This window comes from Bombina bombina, chromosome 8 (genome assembly GCF_027579735.1).
Source record: "Bombina bombina isolate aBomBom1 chromosome 8, aBomBom1.pri, whole genome shotgun sequence".
Classification (NCBI taxonomy): Eukaryota; Metazoa; Chordata; class Amphibia; order Anura; family Bombinatoridae; genus Bombina; species Bombina bombina.
Window position 1 is genome coordinate 241,473,362 of NC_069506.1, and position 17,554 is coordinate 241,490,915.

Sequence of the window (17,554 nt, forward strand, 5' to 3'; positions counted from 1 at the left end):
TTCTTTTACAGGCAAAAGAGCTGAATTCTTTGGGGCATGCCCCGCAAAAGGCCCTTTTAAGGGCTGGTAAGGTAAAAGAGCTTTGAACTTTTTAATTTAGAATAGGGTAGGGAATTTTTTTATTTTGGGGGGGTTGTTATTTTATTAGGGGGCTTAGATTAGGTGTAAGTAGCTTAAAATTGTTGTAATATTTTTTAAATGTTTGTAACTTATTTTTTTTATTTTTTGTAACTTAGCTTTTTTATTTTTTGTAATTTAGTTAGTTTATTTAATTGTATTTAATTGTAGTTATTTTTAGTTAATTTATTTAATTAATTTAATGATAGTGTAGTGTTAGGTTTAATTGTAACTTAGGTTAGGATTTATTTTACAGGTAATTTGGTATTTCTTTTAGCTAGGTAGTTATTAAATAGTTAATAACTATTTAATAACTATTCTAACTAGGTAAAATAAATACCAAGTTACCTGTAAAATAAATATAAATCCTAAAATAGCTACAATGTAATTATTAATTACATTGTAGCTATCTAAGGCCTAGATTTGGAGTTTGGCGGTAGCCGTGAAAACCAGCGTTAGAGGCGCCTAACGCTGGTTTTAGGCTACTGCCGGTATTTGGAGTCACTGAAAATAGGGTCTAACGCTCACTTTTCAGCCGCGACTTTTCCATACCGCAGATCCCCTTACGTCAATTGCGTATCCTATCTTTTCAATGGGATCTTTCTAACTCCGGTATTTAGAGTCGTTTCTGAAGTGAGCGTAAGAGCTCTAACGACAAAACTCCAGCCGCAGAAAAAAAGCAGGAGTTAAGAGCTTTCTGGGCTAATGCCGGTTCATAAAGCTCTTAACTACTGTACCCTAAAGTACACTAACACCCATAAACTACCTATGTACCCCTAAACTGAGGTCCCCCCACATCGCCGCCACTCAAATTTTTTTTTTAACCCCTAATCTGCCGACCGAAAAGCGCCGCCAGCTATGTTATCCCTATGTTACCCCTAATCTGCTGCCCCTTACTCCGCCGACCCCTTTATTATATTTATTAACCCCTAACCTGCCCCCCACAACGTCGCCGCCAGCTACTTACAATAATTAACCCCTAATCTGCCGACCGCAAAGCGCCGCCACCTACATTATAGCTATGTACCCCTAATCTGCTCCCCCTAACCCCGCCGACCCCTGTATTATATTTATTAACCCCTAATCTGCCCCCCTCAACGTCGCCTCCACCTGCCTACACTGATTAACCCCTAATCTGCCGAGCGGACCGCACCGCTACTATAATAAAGTTATTAACCCCTAATCCGCCTCACTAACCCTATCATAAATAGTATTAACCCCTAATCTGCCCTCCCTAACATCGCCGACACCTAACTTCAATTATTAACCCCTAATCTGCCGACCGGAGCTCACCGCTACTATAATAAATGTATTAACCCCTAAAGCTAAGTCTAACCCTAACACTAACACCCCCCTAAGTTAAATATAATTTAAATCTAACGAAATTAATTAACTCTTATTAAATAAATTATTCCTATTTAAAGCTAAATACTTACCTGTAAAATAAATCCTAATATAGCTACAATATAAATAATAATTACATTGTAGCTATTTTAGGATTAATATTTATTTTACAGGCAACTTTGTAATTATTTTAACCAGGTACAATAGCTATTAAATAGTTAAGAACTATTTAATAGTTACCTAGTTAAAATAATAACAAAATTACCTGTAAAATAAATCCTAACCTAAGTTACAATTAAACCTAACACTACACTATCATTAAATTAATTAAATAAAATACCTACAATTACCTACAATAAAACCTAACACTACACTATCAATAAATAAATTAAATACAATTCCTACAAATAACTACAATGAAATAAACTAACTAAAGTACAAAAAATAAAAAAGAACTAAGTTACAAAAAATAAAAAAATATTTACAAACATAAGAAAAATATTACAACAATTTTAAACTAATTACACCTACTCTAAGCCCCCTAATAAAATAACAAAGACCCCCAAAATAAAAAAATGCCCTACCCTATTCTAAATTAATAAAGTTAAAAGCTCTTTTACCTTACCAGCCCTGAACAGGGCCCTTTGCGGGGCATGCCCCAAGAAATTCAGCTCTTTTGCCTGTAAAAAAAAACATACAATACCCCCCCCCAACATTACAACCCACCACCCACATACCCCTAATCTAACCCAAACCCCCCTTAAATAAACCTAACACTAAGCCCCTGAAGATCTTCCTACCTTGTCTTCACCTCACCAGGTATCACCGATCCGTCCTGGCTCCAAAATCTTCATCCAACCCAAGCGGGGGTTGGCGATCCATCATCCGCTGCTGAAGAGGTCCAGAAGAGGCTCCAAAGTCTTCCTCCTATCCGGCAAGAAGAGGACATCCGGACCGGCAAACATCTTCATCCAAGCGGCATCTTCTATCTTCTTCCATCCGGTGCGGAGCGGGTCCATCTTGAAGCAGCCGACGCGGATCCATCCTCTTCTTCCGGCGTCTCCCGACGAATGACGGTTCCTTTAAGGGACGTCATCCAAGATGGCGTCCCTCGAATTCCGATTGGCTGATAGGATTCTATCAGCGAATCGGAATTAAGGTAGGAATATTCTGATTGGCTGATGGAATCAGCCAATCAGAATCAAGTTCAATCCGATTGGCTGATCCAATCAGCCAATCAGATTGAGCTCGCATTCTATTGGCTGTTCCGATCAGCAAATAGAATGCGAGTGTAAGGTTAGGGGTGTTTAGACGACTCGGGGTACATGTTAGAGTGTTAGGTGCAGACGTAGGAAGTGTTCCCCCATAGCAAACAATGGGGCTGCGTTAGGAGCTGAACGCTGCTTTTTTGCAGGTGTTAGGTTTTTTTTCAGCTCAAACAGCCCCATTGTTTTCTATGGGGGAATCGTGCACGAGCACGTTTTTGAGGCTGGCCGCGTCCGTAAGCAACTCTGGTATCGAGAGTTGCATTTGCGGTAAAAATGCTCTACGCTCCTTTTTTGGAGCCTAACGCAGCATTTTTTTGGACTCTCAATACCAGAGTTAATTTTATGGTGCGGCCAGAAAAAAGCCCGCGTAGCTAACGCACCCCCTTGGCCGCCAAACTCCAAATCTAGCCGTTAGGGTTTATTTTACAGGTAAGTATTTAGTTTTAAATAGAAATAATTTATTAAATTATAGTGTAGTGTTAGGTGTAATTGTAACTTAGGTTAGTTTTTATTTTACAGGTTAATTTCTCTTTATTTTAATAGGTAGCTATTAAATAGTTAATAACTATTTAATAGCTATTGTACCTAGTTAAAATAAATTGAAAGATGCCTGTAAAATAAAAATAAATCCTAAAATAGCTACAATATAATTATTATTTATATTGTAGCTATATTAGGGTTTATTTTAAAGGTAAGTATTTAGTTTTAAATAGGATTAATTTAGTTAATAAGAGAAATATTATTTAGATGTATTTAATTAATATTTAAGTTAGGGGGGTGTTAGGGTTAGTGTTAGACTTAGGTTTAGGGGTTAATAATTTTATTACAGTGGCGGCGGTGTAGGGGGGGCAGGATAGGGGTTAATAAATTTATTATAGGTGGCGACGGTGTAGGGGGGGGCAGATTAGGAGTTAATAAGTTTAATATAGGTTGCGGCGGGGTCCGGGAGCGGCGGTTTAGGGGTTAAACTATTTATTTAGTTGCGGCGAGGTCCGGGATCAGCAGGATAGGGGTTAATAACTTTATTATAGAGGGCGGCGGTATGGGGGGGCCCGATATAGATGTTACTAGGTATAATGTAGGTGGCAGCGGGGTCCGGGAGCGGCGGTTTAGGGGTTAATACATTTATAAGAGTTGCGGCGGGGTCTAGGAGCGGCGGTTTAGGGGTTAATACATTTATAAGAGTTGCGGCGGGGTCTAGGAGCGGTGGTTTAGGGGTTAATACATTTATAAGAGTTGCGGCAGGGTCTAGAAGTGGCGGTTTAGGGGTTAATGCATTTATAAGAGTTGCGGCGGGGTCTAGGAGCGGTGGTTTAGGGGTTAATACATTTATAAGAGTTGCGGCGGGGTCTAGGAGTGGCGGTTTAGGGGTTAATACATTTATAAGAGTTGCGGCGGGGTCTAGGAGCGGCGGTTTAGGGGTTAATACATTTATAAGAGTTGCGGCGGGGTCTAGGCGTGGCGGTTTAGGGGTTAGTAACTTTATTGAGTTGCGGGGGGCTCCGGGGGTGCCGGTATAGGAGGTAGAACAGTGTCGTTTAGTGTGGGTGCTTAGTGACAGGCTAGCAATAAAGCTGGGAAAAAGCCGAAGAGCAGCGAGATCGGATGAGTGATAACTCTCACAGTCCGCTGCTCATCGCCCCGTACTTGGTGCGCAGCTTTTTGACAGATTTATTGATAACTTAGGCGAAATTTTGCAGGTCCGCGGCGGCGATGGTAGGCGAGCTTAGGCGGGCGTATTGGGCCGGCGAAGACAGGTAAGTAGACACGTTGATAACTAGGCTTCAGAGAGTAATCTTATATCTAGTTCATCAGTTGGAGCTTACATTAATATTACTTTTGTGGAATTCTTTGCTATCAATTCTAAGTGTATTCTCTGTACAATTAGTGTTTCTAGTTGTAAAGTGCAAGTCTGTCAAAAGAACTGAAATAAGGGGGCAGTTTGCAGAGGCTTAGATACAAGGTAATCATAGAGGTAAAAATGTGTATTAATATAACTGTGTTGGTTATTCAAAACTAGGGAATGGGTAATAAAAGGATTATCTAACTTTTAAAACATTAAAAAATCTGGTGAAGACTGTCCCTTTAAGATGGATCTGTTCTCAAAAGGTTTCAGCTTAAATATGCAATTGGTACATGTCTTGTTTGTTACTTATTCTCTCACAGTCCTTTTCCAGGTGTCTAAGGGTACGGTTTAAAGGTTTCTTTTGTATGTTAAAGGGACTGTCTAGTCAAAATTAAACTTTCATGATTTAGATAGGGCATGCCATTTTAAACAGCTTTCCAATTTACTTTTATCATCAAATTTGCATTGTTTTCTTAGTATTCTTAGTGTTCTCTTAGTATTCATAGTTAAAAGCTAAACTTAGGTAGGCTCATATGCTAATTTCTAAGACCTTGAAGGCCGACTCTTATCTTAATGCATTTGAAAGGTTTTTACAGCTAGAGGGAGTTAGTTCATGTGTGCCATATAGATAGCATTGATCTTACGTCGGTGGAGTTACTTTTGAGAGATCACTGATTGGCTAAAAATGTCAAAAGAACTAAAATAAGAGGGCAGTCTACAGAGGCTTATATACAAGGTAATCACAAATGTAAAAAGTATATTAACCCATTGAGTGCTAATGAGCCGTCATTAGCACTCTCCCACCTTGAGGGAGATCTGGGGACATGTTTTTTTTTTATTTTATTTTTTTAATTTTGAACGTGACCGGCTTTTTGCCGAGGTCACGTGACATTTTTTATCTGCCGCCCGCCTTCATTTCTGAGTCTGACTGTTGAGAAGAGAACATGAAGCTGCACATGGATTGCGTCATGCAATTGCGCAGCGCAGGTGATCTCCTCCCAGGCCAGACTCTGAGTGCCAGTGACGTGAAGACGACAGTCACAGTGGGATGATTGGGATCGGTGGAGGAGGTGGCTGACAAGACTGACTTAGATCGGTGGAGGAGGTGGCTGAACCGACTGACTTAACCAGGTACGAGCAGGGCACGGGGCAGCTCGGTACTGCTGGGAAGCGATAGCGTTACATTCATCGTCATTGTGTAGTGATACCGTTAATTTCAAGTCAGCCTAGCCAGGAAAATATTATTTTTAGTAATATTTTCCTGGCTAGGCTGACTTGAAATTAACGCTACCGCTACACAATGATGATGATCAGATCCCCAATGTTTATTTTGCAGTGAACTGAGCTAAAAGCCTAACACTGATCTCCATGTGGTAATACAGGTGGCCCTCGTTTTACAGCGGTTCAATTTACACCATTTCAGAATAACAACCTTTTTTTTCAAGTAATGTGACTGCTATTGAAAAGCATTGAGAAGCAGTGCATTTATTAAAATAGCCAGTAGGTGGAGCTGTCCGCTTGTGTTGCAGCAAAGCCAAGCAAACTGAAATGAATCAGTTTAACCAGACTTGAGCTATCAAGCAGATTTCAAAGGAACAAGATCTTCCTGTCTATAAATCAGTCTAGATTGGAATGCATAGAAAGAACTGTTTGCAGAAAAATGCAAGTGAAGTCTGTGTCGTGTGATTATTTTATTAGGTTTATAATGCTGTTTAGCAAATGTTTTTGTTCATTTAACTTAGTTTAATTATATATTCTGTGTTGTGTGATTATTTTATTAGGTTTATAATGCTGTTTAGCATTTAAAGTCTTCATTTCAAAGCTTTAAAAATAATGTATTAGGTGTTACTTATGACAATTTTGAGAGGGGCCTGGAACCTATCTCCCTCACTTCCAATTGACTTACATTATAAACTGGGTTTCAATTTACAACGGTTTCAATTTAGAACCATTCCTTCTGGAACCTAACCCAGGCGTAAACTGAGGGCTACCTGTAATTACTTCTATGGTCCACCACATGAAGATCAGTGTTTGCATTATTTTGCAGTAAGCTGTGCTGAGTCTGGGTTAGGGTAACTGTATCGTTGCCAGCTGAGCAACAGTCTGATAAATATATAAATATAGTGGAGGGATTTATTAAAGTGTCAGTGTTAGGAAGATTTCTGTAAAATGATAAATTGATGCTGTAGCTGGGAATATATATATATTATTATTAATAAATATTTAATTTGTGAGACAAGATGGGCACTATTTACTGAAATATTTGTCTTTAGCATTTATTGAATTGCAAACCTTTAAATAACAAAAAATAGTCTAGTGAATATGAGGCAGAAAAAGGTGCACAGACATGTAAGTATAGGGGGCCAATTTATTAAAGGTCTTGCGGACCTGATCCGACAGTGCGGATCAGGTCCGCAAGACCTCGCTGAATGCGGAGAGCAAAATGCTCTTCACATTTACCATTGCACCAGCAGCTCACAACGCTGGTGCAACGCCGCCCCCTGCAGACTCGCGGCCAATCGGCCACCAGCAGGGGGGTGTCAATCAACCCGATCATATTTAATCGGGTTGAATTGTGGCAATTCCTGTCTGCCTGCTCAGAGCAGGCAGACAGGGTTATGGAGCAGCGGTCTTTAGACCACTGCTTCATAACTGCTGTTTCTGGCGAGTCTGAAGACTCGCCAGAAACTGGGGCCCTCAAGCTCCATATGGAGCTTGATAAATGGGCCCCTAGGAATGAATTTGCACAAAGTTGTGTCCCCTCTTTAAATTGATATAACAAACTGATCTAAAAAAAGAGTCGCAGATTGAATTGCAGTGCAAAATGAAACAATTCATCAGTTTGTAAACTTAAAGCAGGCATTTTTTTGTTTGTTTTTGTTTAGATTGCAGGTGTGTGGATTCCAAGATCATTGTTGGAATTGCAGTTGTGATCATTGTTCTTATATTATTGATTGGTCTTGGAATCTTCTGCTTTCTTAGGAGAACAAAGAGCAAAGGCAAAAAAGGTACAAATATACTTTTTGTTTGACTTTTGAAAGCCTTTATTTCATTTACTGTTCTAAAGAGTGCAGACATTTTTTAAACATTTTCATTAAGTAAAAATTTCATCTCATCTATATGCAACAGATAATTTGAGTCTGAATAATAATAATAAATTGCAAGAAGACAGGTTACCTGTCTGGGACTGGGAACTTGTCCACCCATACCTTCTTAAAAAATACCTCATAGAATTCCTTCCACCACAAAGGAAATATTGTAAACTAATACTAAAGCCTGTGTACACGGGCCATTTTTTGCAGTACAGCGGTCCCACCCCTTGCTCTCTCCCCCCTCTCTTTTGCTCTCTCTTCCCCCCTCTCTTTTGCTTTCTCTCTCCCCCTCTCTTTTGCTTTCTCTCCCCCCACTCTTTTGCGCTCTCTCTCCTCTCTTTTGCTCTCTCTCTCCCCTCTTTTGCTCTCTCTCTCCCCTCTTTGGCTCTCTCCCCCCTTTCTTTTGCTCTCTCTCCCCCCTCTTTTGTTCTCTCCCCCCCTCTTTGGTTCTCTCCCCCCCCCCTCTTTGGCTCTCTCTCCCCCCTTGGCTCTCTCTCTCCCCCCTCTTTGGCCCTTCCCCCCCCCCTTTGGCCCTTCTCCCCCCTTTGGCCCTTCTCCCCCCCCCTTTGGCCCTTTCCCCCCCTTTGGCCCTTCTCCCCCCCCCCTCTTTGGCCCTTCTCCCCCCTCTTTCGCCCTTCTCCCCCTCTCCTGCTCCCTCTCTGGCTCTGTCTTAATTGAAAGCCTTTGCCTCTCTGGCCACGCCCCCACCGCGGCACCCCGCCCGGCTACGCCCCATCGTGACAACACCCGCCCAGCCATGCCCCTCGTCACAGCCGGCCACGCCCCTCGCCGTGCCTGGCCATGACCCCATCACGACGGTCCCGTCGGCCACGCTCCCTTACACTCCGCTTCAGCCTTGTTGAGTGCTGAGTGTCAGGATCCAAACGGCCAGGTATGTTTGTCACGTGCAGTCTCTACTGCACATGACTGCATCTGACAAACATATTTGGCCATTTATTATATAGGATGGAGCTGTTTGCTGGAAGTTATTGTATAATATGTAACTGTCACTTTTTTTGTATTATTTAATCAGCCTGTAAGGCATTGTATAAGACTTCTCAGTTCTTGTATCTGTATAATCTGATCGGCTGTTTTATATTAATAAGGTGATAAAGAGGAAGGCCATGAAGTTAATGAAGGATCAAATTCAGTGTACCAGGTATGAGATTCACCACAATATTCTACATGTATATTAACATGTTAATCCTGTTACTTATCTGCAATGTCATCTTTTTCAAATACCTAGATGTATGTAAATGAAATCATGTTCCATGTTTAGTTTTAGTTTTTTTAATCTTACTTATTATTAATTATTTTTTGATGTATCTTCATTTTATTTCATTGATAGAGAAGATTTTATCTAATGTGATAGGGCACACAATGTAAGACTATTATGACAGTTGAACACATATTTCTGTATTCCTATCTACATATGATATACAAATGTAACAGTTTCTTTTACTTTTTAATAATCTATTAAATATTTTTGCTATGTTTAAGAAAACCATTTAATCCAGGTGGTGGAGATTGCCAGTGGAGAGAGGAAACATGAGAGAGAAAGAATGTTCTGCGCAAAGCAAATATAAAATTAAAATTTTAAAAATATCCCACCTAAGTGGTTCAACGTATCTAGATGCAGCAATCTTTTGAGAGACCCCTTTGATACTCACAATTAACCAGCAGAAAAGCTACCTCTTTTTTTCTGGTATATACTTGCTTGAAGGAGGAACCTCCATATGAAGCAAGGACACTTTGGACTTGGTATATTTTTGTGCCTCTATTGTAATCAAATTTGAAAAAGCTAGAGAATACCAAGCAGTAAGGAGGCGCTAAACATTTTTCACAAGAGCTACACTTGGGAAACACCCTTCTTTGGGCCTAGAAATTTTACTAACACATGCCTGTGGTGATACTGTGAAGGATATGGACGTGGCTGAAATTTCACCCATCGTAAGACATCTTGAATTAAGATTGCTGAAAAAGGACAACATTTGTGAAATAACAATTGTTAATACAGAGGATTTGCAGGCATCAGTTGACCCAACATCCACAGAGACTGTTATATATAAAGAAGATAACATGAAGATACGAAAAGCTTGGTTGCGTGGGTGGTAAGGTAAATATAGTTTGACTCCTTCCCACACTTAGGAATCAAGCCTTGGCTTTTACTGGCTGGGTTGGGCATTCTTTCAATAAATGACATTTAAGACCACAATACATACATAGTCCTAAATTTCTGCGTCTTTGTCTCTCAGCATTTGTAACCTTGATAGCGCCCACCTCCATGGGTTCCTCTGTGTCTGAAGGATTTTAAGGGTGAAGCAACGGAGTGGAGAATCATGGAGCCAATCGATATGTAGGCCTAGTAGTGACTTTCCTAATGTGATCCTTCTCCTGGAGACGTTCTAAGTGACGTGCATCCAGGCGTATACATAGGTTGATAAAAGCTTCTAGAGACTCTGGGAGATCATGGAATACTAATTTATCTTTAAGTCATTCTGACAGACCCCTACTGAAAGCTGCTCTCAAGGCACCTTTGTCCCATGCTGTCTCCGGCGCAAGGGTATGGAATTCAATGGCCTACTGTGCCACAGACTTGCCTCCTTGACGGATCTCCAGAAGAGTACTTTCAGCGACTGCTGTTATTCTAGGTTTGTCAAATACTGAGGAGAAGGTTGTAACGAAGGAATTGATGTCCTGAAGAAGCAAATCATCTTTCTCTTAGAGAAGAGACACCCAAGCCATAGCTTTTCCTTTTAATAAGGATACTAGGAAGGTCACCTTAATTGTGGAGGAGGAAAATATAGTAGGATGGCTCTTGAAATGAAGATGACATTAGTTTAAGAAACCTCTGCATTCTTCAGGGTTCCCAGCATATTTTTCTGGAAGCAGAATCTTAGGGGCTACAGCTACCCCCTAACTGAGGAGAGGAAGGTGCAGAGTTGGTAGGAACACTGCAACAGCATGAGGAGGCTGAGGAGAGATTGGAGATGTCAAACTCTGTAGTAAGGCAGCAATATGATCCAATTTAGTGTCTAGAGATTGTAAATGAGCAGAATGACCTCAGGGCCCTAGCCAATTCAGTGGGATCTATATTAAGGCCCGTTCATACTGTCAGGGTTTAGGATCTGTCCTGAAGAAGACCTAAAGGCTAGAATGAGTTAATGATTCACTCTAGCACATTGAATATTATCCAGGAAGTGACCACCAGAGACAACTGTAAAAAATTTAGGTAGTACTTTAGAATAACTCACGTGCCCTTAGATAATGGGAATCATGAAAGGAAGAAAGGCAATTCACTGATTCTGAATGAAAGCTGGATTTAGGTCAAATGCAGAATTAGGCTTATCAGGTAATTGAGGCAGTTCAGGTAAGTAACAGGTTAATACAGTCCTTTACTGAATAGAATGATACAGGATTAATGCAGAGTAAGCACTTCTGGTATTTCAAGCAGTTAGAAAGGTAACAGGTAGTTTCAGTAAGTAGCAGGTTAACACAGGCTTTGGGGCCGATTTATTAAGTGCCGAATGGCCCTTTATGTACCTGTTGTGTACCTTTATGAAACAGGAATTAAGAAGCAGCAGTCTTAAGACCGTTTATCTTTTAATAGTCTGCCGCCTCTGAGACGGCCAACAGCAATCAACCCGATCGGATACGTTTGGGTTGATTGACACCCTCTACTAGCAGCCGATTGGCCACAAATCTGCAGGGGGCGGCATTGCACAAGCAGTTCACCAGAACTGGTGTGCAATTTAAAATGCTTATGCGTATATTAAATGCTAATGCGTATGCTCTCTGCATTCAGCAATGTCGGGCGGACATGATCCGCTACAGCCCCTATGACTAAATAGCTTGATACAAGTTAAATGCAGAGGTACACAGTTTAGATGCTTCAGGAAGTTTCAGTAAATAGCAGGGTAACACAGGCTGTGACTGAATAGCTTGATACAGGTTAAATGCAGAGTTAAACACTTTAGGTGTTTCAGGACATTTCAGTAAGTAGCAGGTTAACACAGATTGTGACTGAATAGCTTGATACAAGTTAAATGCAGAGTTAAACCTTTTAGATGTTTCGGGCAGTTTCAGTAAGTAGTAGGTTAACACAAGATGTAAATGAATAGTGTAATACAGGTTAAATGCAGAGTTAAACACTTTAGGTGTTACACAAAGTTTCAGTAAGTAGCAGGTTAACACAGGCTGTTACTAAATAGCTTCACATAGGTTAAATGCAGAGTTAAACAGTTTAGGTGTTTCAGCAAGATTAGGGAAATAGCGTACTCATAATTAGGCAGAGAGGTTAACAGGTAGCAACAGAGTATAAAACAACAATGAACGGGCACAGGAAATCCTGCAGCTCAAGGCTAGATAGGCGTGTTATGTCATCAGGAGGCCGGCGATTAAGGCCTACATCACATTGCTAGGCAACATGGTACAAAAGAGCTCAGTGTAGAAAGGAAGTGAGCAGATCATGACAATACCTGAGGTCCCTATAGTGAACGATACAATAAGCCTGGGTTTATCTCCAGTAAACCTCATACTGGAACCACAAAAGTTATAATAAACTCCTAAACTACTGGAAGAAACTATCGGCTAGATTACGAGTTTTGCGTCCCGTTTTTAAGGCTGAAAAAATAGCCATTTCAGTGTAAAAACTGTAACGCAGCCATTACGAGTCTTGTCGGTATAGCTGTACTGCAAGCATTTTAGCCTGTAATGCAACGTCAATCCTGCACTCAAAAAAATTAAGTTTTTGAGTGCGATTTCAATATCTGAGACCAGTAGTTATGAGTTTTGCGCTACACAAAACTCATAACTAAAATGTTACAAAGTACACTAACACCCATAAACTACCTTTTAACCCTTAAACTGCCACCTTCCCGCATCGCAAACACTATTTAAAATGTATTAACCCCTAATCTGCCGCCCAACCATATCGCCACCACTAATAAAAGTTATTAACCCCTATTTTGCTGCTCCCCAACATTGCCACCACTATAATAAAGTTATTAACCCCTATTCCCCCGCACCCCAACAGCGCCGACACTATAATATAGTTATTAACCCCTATTCCCCCGCACACCGATATCGCCAACACTATAATAAAGTTATTAACCCCTATTCCGCAGCTCCCCGACATCGCTGCCACTATAATAAAGTTATTAACCCCCTAAACCTTTGGCCTCCCACATAACCGCCACTAAATAAAGCTATTAACCCCTATTCAGCCAGCCCCCCACATCGCAAAAAACTAAATTAAACTATTAACCCCTAAACCTAACAACCCCCAAACTTTAAATTCAAATTACAATATTCCTATCTTAAATTAAATAAAAACTTACCTGTAAAATTCAAAAAACCTAAGTTTAAACTCTAAATTAACCTAACTATTATACTAAAATTAAAATAACTACTAATTAAATAAACTAAATTACACAATAAAAAAGAAAATGTATGCTTACCTGATAAATTTGTTTCTTTTTAGACACGATGAGTCCACGGATTTCATCCTTACTTGTGGGATTATGCCTCCTGGTCAGCAGGAGGAGGCAAAGAGCACCACAGCAGAGCTGTAAATATAGCTCCTCCCTTCCCTCCCACTCCAGTCATTCGACCGAAGTTAGGAAGAGAAAGGAAAAGCTAAGGTGCAGAGGTGACTGAAGTTTAACCAAAAATTAAAACCTGTCTCAAATAACAGGGCGGGCCGTAGACTCATCGTGTCTAAAAAGAAACAAATTTATCAGGTAAGCATACATTTTCTTTTCTTTTTAAAGGCAGGATGAGTCCACAGATTTCATCCTTACTTGTGGGATACAATACCAAAGCTATAGTACATGGATGAAAAGGGAGGGACAAGACAGGGAACTGAAATGGAAGGCACCACTGCTTGAAGAACCTTTCTCCCAAAAACAGCCTCACCCGAGGCAAAAGTATCAAATTTGTAAAATTTAGAAAAAGTGTGAAGAGAAGACCAAGTTGCAGCCTTGCAAATCCGCTCAACAGATGCATCATTTTTGAATGCCCATGAGGAAGCAACAGCCCTAGTGGAATGAGCTGCAATCTTTTCAGAAGGCCGCCGTCCAGCAGTCTCATATGCAAAGTGGATGATACTCTTCAGCCTAAAGGAAAGAGAGGTAGCCGTAGCCTACCTGTCTCAAATAACAGGGCGGGCCGTGGACTCATCGTGTCTAAAAAGAAACAAATTTATCAGGTAAGCATACATTTTCTTTTCTTTTTAAAGACAGGATGAGTCCACAGATTTCATCCTTACTTGTGGGATACAATACCAAAGCTATAGTACATGGATGAAAAGGGAGGGACAAGACAGGGAACCGAAACAGAAGGCACCACTGCTTGAAGAACCTTTCTCCCAAAAACAGCCTCAGCCGAGGCAAAAGTATCAAATTTGTAAAATTTAGAAAAAGTGTGAAGAGAAGACCAAGTTGCAGCCTTGCAAATCCGCTCAACAGATGCATCATTTTTGAATGCCCATGAGGAAGCAACAGCCCTAGTGGAATGAGCTGCAATCTTTTCAGAAGGCCACCGTCCAGCAGTCTCATATGCAAAGTGGATGATACTCTTCAGCCTAAAGGAAAGAGAGGTAGCCGTAGCTTTCTGACCCCTACGTTTCCCCGAAAAAAGAACAAATAAAGAAGACGAAAATCTTTAGTCGCTTGGAAGTAAAATTGCAAAGCACGGACTACATCCAAATTGTGTAGCAAACGTTCCTTCCGAGAAAAAGGATTAGGACACAAAGAAGGAACAACAATCTCCTGATTAATGTTCTTGTCTGAAACAACTTTAGGAAGAAAACCAAGATTAATATCTATGAAATGCATAGGTTCAAACAAAACCCCCTGAAGAACTTTAATAACTAAATTCAAACTCCAAGGAGGAGCAATTGGTTGAAACACAGGCCTGAGTCTAGTCAGAGCCTGACAAAAAGATTGAACATCTGGAACATCTGCCAGACGCTTATTAGACATGTGCACCGCTAAAAAATTTGGTTCGTTTTCGGTTCGGATCGATTCGGACATTTAGAATTTCGTTTCGGATCGAATCTGATTCGGCAAAATTTGAATAAATTCGTTTCGGATTTATTCGGATCCGAATAAATTCGTTTCGGATTTATTCGGATTCGGCTGAATTCGGTTCTATTCCGTTCCGAAATTCGGTATGTTTTTACTACACTAACACATATTTAGTACACTAAGTCACTAACACCCATAAACTACCTATGAACCACTAAACCGAGGCCCCCCCACATCGTAAACCCTATAATAACATTATTTAACCCCTAATCTGCCGATCGGATATCGCCGCCGCCTACATTATAGCTATTAACCCCTAATCTGCTGTCCCTAACACCGCCGACCCCTACATTATAGTTATTAACCCCTAATCTGCCTCCCCCAACGTCGCCGCAATCTAACTATAAGTATTAACCCCTAATCTGCCGACCCGATATCGCCGCCGCCTACATTATAGCTATTAACCCCTAATCTGCTGTCCCTAACACCGTCGACCCCTACATTATAGTTATTAACCCCTAATCTGCCTCCCCCAACGTCGCCGCAATCTAACTATAAGTATTAACCCCTAATCTGCCGACCCGATATCGCCGCCGCCTACATTATAGCTATTAACCCCTAATCTGCTGTCCCTAACACCGCCGACCCCTACATTATAGTTATTAACCCCTAATCTGCCTCCCCCAACGTCGCCGCAATCTAACTATAAGTATTAACCCCTAATCTGCCGACCCGATATCGCCGCCGCCTACATTATAGCTATTAACCCCTAATCTGCTGTCCCTAACACCGCCGACCCCTACATTATAGTTATTAACCCCTAATCTGCCCCCCCCCCAACGTCGCCGCAATCTAACTACAAGTATTAACCCCTAATCTGCCGACCCGATATCGCCGCCGCCTACATTATAGCTATTAACCCCTAATCTGCTGTCCCTAACACCGCCGACCCCTACATTATAGTTATTAACCCCTAATCTGCCTCCCCCAACGTCGCCGCAATCTAACTACAAGTATTAACCCCTAATCTGCCGACCCGATATCGCCGCCGCCTACATTATAGCTATTAACCCCTAATCTGCTGTCCCTAACACCGCCGACCCCTACATTATAGTTATTAACCCCTAATCTGCCTCCCCCCAACGTCGCCGCAATCTAACTACAAGTATTAACCCCTAATCTGCCGACCGCAAATCGCCGCCACTATAATAAATGTATTAACCCCTAAACCGCCGCACTCCCGCCTCGCAAACACTATAATACATTTTATTAACCCCTAATCTGCCCTCCCTAACATCGCCGCCACCTACCTACAATTATTAACCCCTAATCTCCCGCCCCCAACGTCGCCGCTACTATAATAAGGTTATTAACCCCTAAACCTAAGTCTAACCCTAACCCTAACACCCCCTAACTTAAATATAATTTAAATAAAACGAAATAAGTTTACTACAGTTAAATAAATGAATCCTATTTAAAACTAAAGACTTACCTGTAAAATAAACCCTAAGATAGCTGCAATATAACTAATAGTTACATTGTAGCTATTTTAGGATTTATTTTTATTTTACAGGCAACTTTGTATTTATTTTAACTAGGTACAATAGTTATTAAATAGTTAATAACTATTTAATAACTACCTAGCTAAAATAAATACAAATTTACCTGTAAAATAAATCCTAACCTAAGTTACACTAACACCTAACACTACACTATCATTAAATTAACTAAATAAATGAATCATATTTAAAACAAAATACTTATCTGTAAAATAAACACTAATATAGCTGCAATATAACTAATAGTTACATTGTAGCTATTTTAGCATTTATATTTATTTTACAGGCAACTTTGTATTTATTTTAACTAGGTACAAAAGCTATTAAATAGTTATTGACTAATTAATAGCTACCTAGTTAAAATAATTACAAAATTACCTGTAAAATAAATCCTAACCTAAGTTACAATTAAACCTAACACTACACTGTCATTAAATAAATTAACTACAAGTACCTACAATTATCTACAATTAAATAAACTAAAGTACAAAACCCCCCCACTAAATTACAAAAAAAACCAAACACTAAATTACAAAAAATAAAAAAATATTACAAGAATTTTAAACTAATTACACCTAATCTAAGCCCCCTAATAAAATAACAAAGCCCCCCAAAATAAAAAAAATGCCCTACCCTAAACTAAATTACAAAAGTTAACAGCTCTATTACCTTACCAGCCCTGAACAGGGCCCTTTGCGGGGCATGCCCCAAAGAAAACAGCTCTTTTGCCTGTAAAAAAAAAAACACAATCCCCCCCCCCACATTACAACCCACCACCCACATACCCCTACTCTAACCCAAACCCCCCTTAAATAAACCTAACACTACCCCCCTGAAGATCTCCCTACCTTGAGTCGTGTTCACCCAGCCGGGCCGAAGTCTTCATCCGATGGGGCAGAAGAGGACATCCAGACCGGCAGAAGTCTTCATCCAAGCGGGGCAAGAAGAGGTCTTCCATCCATCATACAAGTACCAAAATACAAACAAACACTAAATTACAAAAAATAATAAAATATTACAATAATTTTAAACTAATTACACCTAATCTAAGCCCCCTACTAGCTATTAATATAGCTTCAATATAACTAATAGTTACATTGTAGCTATTTTAGGATTTATATTTATTTTACAGGCAACTTTGTATTTATTTTAACTAGGTACAATAGTTATTAAATAGTTAATAACTATTTAATAACTACCTAGCTAAAATAAATACAAATTTACCTGTAAAATAAATCATAACCTAAGTTAAAATTACACCTAACACTACACTATCATTAAATTAACTAAATAAATGAAT

At 40.1% G+C, this 17,554-nt stretch overlaps 1 protein-coding gene across 2 annotated transcripts in view; it reads left to right on the top strand.

The window, feature by feature from the left end:
• Nucleotides 1-17,554, top strand: part of LOC128639078 (sialic acid-binding Ig-like lectin 14) — a 434,418-nt gene that overhangs the window by 400,198 nt on the left and 16,666 nt on the right. For both annotated transcript variants that reach the window (XM_053691228.1, XM_053691229.1), the window contains 2 exons: nt 7,461-7,583; nt 8,774-8,826. In XM_053691228.1, coding sequence (XP_053547203.1) covers nt 7,461-7,583; nt 8,774-8,826 — 176 coding nt within the window. The remainder of the gene's footprint in view (nt 1-7,460; nt 7,584-8,773; nt 8,827-17,554) is intronic.